The following is a 9206-nucleotide window of genomic DNA, read 5'->3' as shown; positions in this document are numbered from 1 at the left end:
CAATCCAATCCAACCCAATCCAGTCCAGTCCAATCCAGTCCAACCCAATCCAGTCCAATCCAATCCAGTCCAACCCAATCCAGTCCAATCCAATCCAGTCCAATCCAGTCCAATCCAATCCAACCCAATCCAGTCCAGTCCAATCCAATCCAACCCAATCCAGTCCAATCCAGTCCAACCCAATCCAGTCCAATCCAGTCCAATCCAACCCAATCCAGTCCAATCCAGTCCAACCCAATCCAACCCAGTCCAATCCAACCCAATCCAGTCCAGTCCAATCCAACCCAATCCAATCCAGTCCAACCCAATCCAGTCCAATCCGGTCCAATCCAGTCCAATCCAATCCAACCCAATCCAATCCAGTCCAATCCAGTCCAATCCAGTCCAATCCAGTCCAGTCCAATCCAATCCAGTCCAATCCAGTCCAATCCAATCCAATCCAACCCAATCCAGTCCAATCCAGTCCAATCCAACCCAGTCCAATCCAGTCCAATCCAATCCAATCCAGTCCAATCCAATCCAGTCCTCCAATTAATAGAACCATTTCAGCACATGCAGACTGATTTGCCATGAATCCAAAAGAGGACAATACATATTTTGCAGGACTGGCCACTGCACCACAATCAGTGATTTTGTGTTTTGGAGAAACTTCTTGAACTGTGTTTATGTCCCCTCTAAAGCTGATTTCTGCTGGTACTGTGGCAAACAGGTCAGCAGCAGGAACACCAGGGAAACAGTGACAAAGCAATTGGGCTTTGGCCTGAACTCACACCGGGATAATTCAGAGACCAAAGACATCTGGATCCATGCACCCAACACAGATTGATTTGGGGGGCCAGAAGGAACTGCACACAGGACATGTGGTGGTCACAGACACACACAGTCATCCAGGGGCTCTGCTCAGGGTTAACTCCAAAGCTACAGAACCACCAAGCAACAGTGGCCATCCACCTTTCAGGAAAATGAAGAGGGAAGAGCTAAACTCCAAATTCTACTGCAGCACCTGTTTCCAGTGCCTGGGAACTCTGCACAGTCAGTACCAGTCTGGATAAAGGGAAATGCACCTCTGGCTGACAGAGACACCTCAGCTGCTGGAACTCAGCTAATTACACTGATGAGCTCTCCAGTGACTTCAAAGGGAACTGAGACAACTGACTCAGCCAGAGACACCTTCACTGTAAAACAGCCACGTGCAGGGTATTAACTGCTACATTTTGGTATTAACTGGTGCATTTTGGGTATTAACTGGCACATTTTGAGTATTAACTGGTACATTTTGGGTATTAACTGGCACATTTTTATATTAACTGGTACATTTTGGGTATTAACTGGTACATTTTGGTTATTCACCGGTACATTTTGGTATTAACTGGTGGATTTTGGTTATTAATTGGTACAGTTTGGTTATTAACTGGTACGTTTTGGGTATTAACTGGTGCATTTTGGGTATTAACTGGTACACTTTGGGTATTAACTGGTACATTTTGGGTATTAACTGGTACATTTTGGTTATTAACGGGTATATTTTGGTTATTAACTGGGTACATTTCTTCTCCTTTGTTCCAAACACAGGATTTCTCACAGAATCAAGCAGGCTGGAATGAGATCTGAGATCAAGCCCACCCTCTGACCCCAACTCCCTCCAGCTCAGCAGCCAGTGTTTCCACCCGAAGCAATTTCCCCCCAGCACACCAGAAGAGCTCAGCTCCATTTCTCCCCCCACGTGCTGCCTACACGTGCAGGGGCAGGATGGAACAGGCAGCGGGGGGTGCAGGTGGCAGGAGCAGTGTGAGCAGTGCCCTGGGTGTCCCCTGGGTGTCCCCTGGGTGTCCCTGGGTGTCCCTGGGTACCTTCCAGCAGCACGCTGACCAGCGGGGTACGGTCGCTGTTCTTGGTCTGCTGCACCAGCAGCTCCCCATCGTCCAACACCCTCGTCACGGGGTCCCCCCACTTGATGATGCCGTTCATGATGTAGCTGGCATAGTCCTCCTGGTTGGTCCCAAAGGCCTGGGTAAAAGCAGGGACATTTATTTTACCAAAAAGTGCCTCGTCAGAAAGCCCACAAAACTATTGAAGTGTCACCAAAATGACCGGGGCCAAGGGCCTGGAAATGCTGAAGTGAGACCATCAGACTGTCTCACCCCAGCATTCCAGCTGGACAGGGGTGCAGATCAGGCATGTTTAGAAACTTCTTTTCACACACCCTCACAACCAGCTCTGGCCAGTGCAAGTTGCCAGTGGGTTCTGACTTCACATCGTGTGAAGACAATCCTCAAAAATGAAGCTTAAGCCTCTTCCTGCAGCCCATGTTAAAGCTGTCACCCAGGAACTGAAAGAGGCCTAAAGGGGAGAGAGCACATATGGCAAGGAGAAGAAATCCTGAGTCGTTCTTTATCTGTTCTTTTATTTTTCCTGACTCTCCAGCAGCAACAGGCACAGACAGAGCCCCAGAGGCTCCCCACTGTCACCCCTCCTGGGGCACCGCTGCCTGTGTGATCCCAGCAGGAATCTGCTCCCCCCCACCCTGGGGGGCTGTCCCAGGAGCCCCACATCCCCACTCACCGGTTTGATGTCGTTCTCCAGGGACGCAAAGAAGTCTCCCCTGGTCACACGGAGGCTCTCGGCCTTCTCCATGTCCACTTCCACTTTATTGCTGGCCTAAAAAGGCAAGAGAAGGCCTCGAGGTGCAGCAGCAGCAGCACACAGAGCCCTCATCACCCTCCCTGCACTGATGCTCCTGTGACAAATGTTCCTGCAGGGGCCTGTGCTGGACAGACCGGAGCAGAGCTCAGCTCCCAGCTCAGCTCCCACAGCCACAGCCACCCCACGGAGCCCCCAGGTCACTGCTGGGCACTGGGGTGCACAGCAGGAGGGGCCTTGCTCTGGTTTACTCTGTTCTTATTTTCCTGGGAAGGTTTTAGATCAAGAAAACTGGATGCTCCTTTCTCCTGTCAAACGAGTAGGGAGTGATCAGCCAGCTGAGCAGTGACTGACTGTGGAGATCCTTCAGGATCTGACACTGATAATCATTTCCCTCCCGTGGCAATCCTTAATTCTGCTTTGCCTGGGACCTGTAATCGTGTTGTGTGTCAGGGCAGGGTTGAATGCCCTCAAACTTTGAGTTTTCCCTGGAAGGAAATTAGCAGGAATGCTCCACTGAAACCCAGGGAAGGACTCCAGCTGGGGAGTCCCAGGAGCCAGGACTGCAAAGGGCTTTGGGCAGCACTCAGGAATTACACTGATCCATCCACAGAATTCCAGGCTGGAAAGGACCTCGAGGATCATCTTGGCAGAAGCACAGTCAGGACAAGATGGCCCAGCTCAATCTCCAAAGTCTGCAATGCTGGAGAATCCACCACTTTCCAGGGGAGATCACTCCAAAGGCTGATGTCGTTCCTCAAGTTGTTTAAACCCAGGGGAGCTCTTACCCTCCCCAGCCTTCCAGGAGTTCTGTGCTTTAATTTTTCACACTTTGAGAGATAATCAGAAGGGTTTAAATGATTCAGAAGACCCTGATCAAATGCCCCTTCATTTTCCATTTGTCTCTCACAGGTGCTTCTGAAAACTGGGTCAGGCCTATGATGTATATTTTAAATTTTCAGTGCATGTAGGAGAGAATAAAGTACCTTAGTGCATCAACTGGCTGAAAACATCTTCAGAATAACTAATATTATCCCAAAATACTATGTCAAAGCGTTTGAAAAGCAAAACAAAGCGTGGCTGCTTCCCCTGTGGAATACAAATCCACGGATGACTGGGATGTCAATCCCAACCCGACCCAAAGGAGGGGACTGCTCTCTTCCATTTGCACAAGGCCATCTTCCCTTCTCCCCCACGACATCCTGGCACAACAGGGAATGCATCAGAACAACAACAGTCCCCAGACTCACCCAAAACTCAGGCACAGAGAAGGCATCAACTACAAGCAAAATTAATTATTTAAGGAAAATGGTTTGCCTGCAAAGGGATGAAAATCCCTCCAGAACTGCTGACTTTTTTTTTTTTTTTTTTTTGAGGCAAAACACAAGAAGATGAGAAAGTGTTGATGTTTGTGGTTTTTTGCTACAGGAAGCAATTAATAACTTTGCAAGTGCTATGGTTATACAAGAATAATTAGCAGAAAGAGTCCTTTTCCCTGCAGAAAGAGCACTCCCAGGAGATAGAAATGTCTCACCACCAAACAATTCCTCACTCACTTCAGTCAAGGTGTGATTTGCTCTCCTCACATTCCAGACTGAGCAGGTTTTTCCTGAAGAAGAGCCCAGTGCTGTGGGATTGATGTCCAGGGCTCTTCCCTGCAGGAGCTGCCCCCCAGGAGCAGGGGCTGTGCCTCAGCCTCCTCCCTCACCACCTCACCTTTCAACACCACCCACTGCTGCTTTGCATCTGCATTCTCAGCCCCCTCCCAGTTAAGGACACACTGACCAGTCAGAGGGAATTGGGAAGGCTGGGAAATGTTCCTTGAGAAGAGAGGGAGCTGGGAATGTTACACACCTCAGTGGGCACTGGGGTGATCATCATGGGAGCACTTCCTTGCAATAAAAGACTTTGTCCAACCCCCTCTGAATCTGATCAGCACTTCAGCATCCCTGGAGCAAGGAATTCCTTCCCCAGCTGAGACACTTCCCACAGAGCACAACTGCCCTGCTGTCCTGAGCTCCTGCAGCAGGAGCAGCAAACACTCTTTCCCATTCCCTGATCCCAGCACACTCGTGGCTTCACACACTTCTCATAACCCTTCAGCACACTTCTTTTCAGGTTAACAAATCCCAGTTTAATCTAATTTCTCCAGTGAAAACCCTCCTGTTGCCATCCCACACTCTGGGTCCACCACAACCTCCTCAAGGTGGGTGTCCCAGGACTGCACAGATCCAGGAGCACCAGGATTTTATCTATGACACAATCACAGCCCCACCTCTGCTCTGTTTACCTCTCCTAGTAAATGCTAACATTGCACTTGCTATTTTCACTGCCAAGGACTGAGCTGGGAGTCCCAGACCATCCTGACTCCAAGAACTCAACCCAGGTAACCCCAGGTCAGCTCCCATCACTGCCTCCACTGTGGGAATTCCCTGCTGAATTCCCTGGCACCCTGTGCACTCACACCACCCCAAATGCCCCTGCAGGTCCCCAGAGCTGACCTTGGTCTCTGTGCCCACAAACCAGCCCTGAGTTTGGACCCTCCCTTTGCCCCCTCTCCACTCACAGTGTGTTATTTGTGAGCACACTGAGCTGCACAGGCTGTTCCCATTCCCACCTCCCCTCCTGGGTCCAAGCCATAAACTGAGCTCAAGGCTTCCAGTTTTTCCCAAGACACCCTTACAAACCACCCCCTTCCAGCCCACTGAGCTGTGCAGGAGCCTCTCAAGGGCAGCAGAGGGAAGAGGTAATTCTGAACCACAGAAAAGCACAGGCAAAAGGTGGTGCCCACATGAACTTCATCTCCTGGGGCACACGGAGATGTCAGGACCCATTTGTGGGGTTTTGCTATAGGAAACAACTAATAAGAGTTTAAGTACTATGGTTACACAAGAATAATTAACAGGAAGAGTCCTTTTTCCTGCAGAAAGAGCACTCTCAGGAGATACAAATGTCTAACCACCGGATGATTCCTCACTCACCTCAATCAAGGTGTGATTTGCTTTCCTCACAGTCAAGGCTGAGCAGGTTTTTACTGACCAAGAGCTGATTTTACTGAACATTCAAGATTCCAAGTGTAACTATTCTCCCTCTTTTTTTCCCCAGACAGAGATGACAGGACTGACCTTGATGTGTCTGTTCATGGCCGTGGACTGAGCAGCTCGAACCAAACCTTCCAGCTCAGCACCACTGAAGTTCTTGGTCTCCACTGCCAGCTCTGCAATGTCCACGTCCTCAGCCAGCAGCTGGTGCTCCCTCATCCTCACCGTGTGGATGTGGAGGATCTGGAACCGGCCCTTCTCGTCTGGCAGACCTGGCATGGTAACACAGCACACCCCAACCCCTCAGCACAGCAACAATTCCTTCCCAATATCCCATCCAACCAGCACAAGTCACTGCTCCTTCCCTGTCCCTGCAGGCTCTCGGAAGGTCTGTTCTGTTCCTTTATCCCTGAGTGTCCTTTCCCAGGGAATCCCATCCAGTAGTTACTGAATCAACTGAAAGTCTGCTCTCCTACAATGCAGGGCCTTGATTTCCCTCTTCACCTGCTCCATATTGTTCCTATAAAATGCTCCTTTTCTTCAGCTGATCATTCCCCAGTTTGCACCTTAGCAAGTCCCTTCTGAAACACAGATAATGGAAGGTACAGAGAAACCTTTTCTGAAATGAGATCATAACCAGCCTGGCACATCATGCTGGCAAAGCCCCCCTCTTCTCAGCTCACCTTCCATCCTTCCTTCCCAGCCTTTGCTCCAAGGACCTGATACCTGCACCGATTACTTTGTGCTGAGGGGATGTGAAAAGACATCTTAAAATGTGCACAGTCCCCAGCACTGTTCAGTCCTTGTCACCTGGCCATTTATTCCAGGGGTGCCTGGCTCAGTCCCTGGAGTTTATTGACTTAATTCACTTTTGTCAACCCAAGATGCAGGTACTGCACCTGCAGAACAACCCACCTGCCCTGCACTCCCTAAGAACTGTGGGGCATTTACTTGTTTGTAAGGAGGAGACTGACAGTTCCAATTTCACCTGCCACTCTGGCATGACACCATAGGGGTTTTAGGGTTATATGGACATTTTCATCTGATTTTCTGCCATTGAAAAGAAGCAAAACACGTTAATACTCGTGACTTCTTTGCCTGTTCTGGTTTTTCGCTCGCTACAGGTTGAGTGTTTTTACACCAGCTCAGAACACAGACAGGATTCTGGGACATCTGTGTGTCTGTGCAAATGTTTCAGGAGCTATTCCAAACTCCACATCTGACACTCCATTTTCAATCTCCACCTTAAACACAGATTTTGACCAATCTGAGTTTTTCACTGCAAAACAGAATCTTTGAGCTTTTCAACAGTCCCAGGCTGTTCTCTCCTCAAACTGTCTGCGCTGAATTGTCACCTCAGCACTGAGCCCCCAAGGCCAGTCCCCCTTTAGACTTCACCACGATCTTCAGTGACCAAACTCTGACCTCAAATGCAAACTCAGAGGCTTTTTTTCATGGGCTTCATTTCTTAACAAAGCCCACATCACCAGATATTCCCCAGTTTAATCTGCACCAGCCTGAGGCAGATGTGCACAGTTACAAAGGTCACACAGCTCCTTTCCAGTCCCCAGATGAAATGGCAAACAGAGCTCTTGGCCCACTTCTAGTTCTGCTGGAAACCCAGACCTGCTGATTCCAGAAGCCACAGCAAGTGCTGGATAAATCTGCAGTTCCTGCAGTGAAAGCCACCGCTGTCACTTCACTGCACTTCCTCAAGCCCAGAGCTGCTCACACACTGTTCCTGCCTGCCCTGCCAGTTCAACAGCTCCACAACTTCCTCCCAGGAATGAGCTGGTGCCGTGACTTGGCTCCTTTCATTCACACAAGAGATTCAGGGTCCTGAATCTACCCAGGCCTGCCCGTTCTGCTGGACAGAAACTGATGTCAGGTTTACCAGCAGGAAAGTCCAAAATGGTCCAAAATACTCTGGCGGGAACTGTGTGAGGTTCAGCACCTGAGCCATCCTGGTCAGCTGCTCCCATTACAATCTGTATTTGCAATTTGTACCTACTGTAGGTACAGGGGGTTTAGGAATTGGATCTGCAGCGTCCTTACCGATCTCCATCTTCACCTCCAGCCTCCCTGGCCTCAGCAGAGCCTCATCAATCAGGTCAGGTCTGTTGGTCATTCCTAAATTCAGAGTCACAAACAAAACAAGTGTTATGTGAGCTTAATAAATGGGTCTCCAACCCCTGGTACAGCCCACAGAGGTACCTCCAAGAGCCTCAAGAAAACAGACAGAAGTGAGTGCTGGGAAAGCCATGCCCTGAGGGAGAGTCAGGGATCACACCCATGCTGGTGGCTGTACCTCCCTGTCCCTGGGATTACCCAGCCCCACTCCTTCACAGGCCAGCACATCAGGGTGCATCAGCCCTTGCAGGTGTTCTGGGACTATGAAACACTCCTTTTGAAAAGCTACAGGAGGGACTGCTGAAAGCAGCAACACGATGTCACAGCCCTCCAAACCCGCTGCTCAAACAGCAGCCACCCCCTTTGGACCAGCCCAACACCAGCAGTGGTAACTCAGCTGCAAGGAGGAGAACCCCAGGGGCGTTGCAGCAGCCCCCAGCACGGAGGGAGGGCGGTCCTACCGATGACCAGGATGTTGTTGAGCTGCTCCACGCCATCGATCTTGGACAGCAGCTGGTTCACCACCGTGTCGTGCACCCCGGTGCTGCCGGCCATGCTGCCCCTCTGCTTGCAGATGGCGTCGATCTCGTCGAAGATGATGATGTGCACCCCGCTGTTGGCTCCCAGCTGGGGGGGACAGGTGTGTCAGGAGCGTCCCCACTCACGCCGAGCGTCACCACGGAGCTCCCGGCAGGCCCGGCCGCGCGGGAACAACGCGGGCACCTCCCCGTGTGCTCAGCACCCCACGGCACCTGTGGGTGTGCCCCACCCCCTCCCACCCTGCCCACCTCCAACCCAGCCTGGCTGGAGGGCTTTGCCCGAGCTCAGGAGTTCACAGTTTCAAGGAGGGGCACTAGACTGGACGAGCAAAGCCAAGCCCAAAGCTGGAAAATGAAAGGCCCCAGCACTCAGTGGCTGGGGAAACCCTCTGAGAGAGCTGGAGAACAAGGCATGTCTGAGGAGGGAGGGCTGCACCAGGCTGGGCTGAAGCTGGTAAATACACAGCTTGCCAGAGCAGCTTTGCTCTCGGTATTTTTAGGGAGCCCAGTCAGTCCCTGCCGTTTCCAGGTTCACCCAGAGGTGAGGCGGTTGCAGCTGGTAGGAGAACAGGATACTTTTTGTGACCGTGTTATGAAGCCTCTTCCCTTCAAATTCCACCTGTAAAACATCCTCTGTGGCCAGGGCAGCCCGTGTCAACAGGGGGTGAATGTGCTGGCCCTGGCAAGGTGCCCCAGACACGCTCATTACAGCCCCAACCTTTGGGAGACCTTTCTAATCTCCCAGCCTGTCATCAGCCCCATCCCCTGCGGCCAATACCCAGGGATTTTAACAGGTGTGTTATTGCAAAGGGAAAGAGCCCTCAGATACTGCAACAACCACGCAGGAGATTGCTCA

At 51.0% G+C, this 9206-nt stretch overlaps 1 protein-coding gene across 1 annotated transcript in view; it reads right to left on the bottom strand.

Moving 5' to 3' along the window:
• Positions 1–9206, bottom strand: part of NSF (N-ethylmaleimide sensitive factor, vesicle fusing ATPase) — a 63269-nt gene that overhangs the window by 17685 nt on the left and 36378 nt on the right. Inside the window, exons 10-14 of the mRNA XM_027902766.1 lie at positions 8273–8438; positions 7737–7811; positions 5766–5953; positions 2563–2658; positions 1851–2007 (exon numbers count right to left, since the gene is read on the bottom strand). Coding sequence (XP_027758567.1) covers positions 1851–2007; positions 2563–2658; positions 5766–5953; positions 7737–7811; positions 8273–8438 — 682 coding nt within the window. The remainder of the gene's footprint in view (positions 1–1850; positions 2008–2562; positions 2659–5765; positions 5954–7736; positions 7812–8272; positions 8439–9206) is intronic.

Source organism: Empidonax traillii, unplaced genomic scaffold (genome assembly GCF_003031625.1).
Source record: "Empidonax traillii isolate 1590-97213 ecotype Southwest subspecies unplaced genomic scaffold, ASM303162v1 scaffold909:size282043, whole genome shotgun sequence".
Classification (NCBI taxonomy): Eukaryota; Metazoa; Chordata; class Aves; order Passeriformes; family Tyrannidae; genus Empidonax; species Empidonax traillii.
The sequence above is the reverse complement of the archived record's forward strand: the minus strand, read 5'-3'. Positions and strand labels throughout refer to the sequence as shown.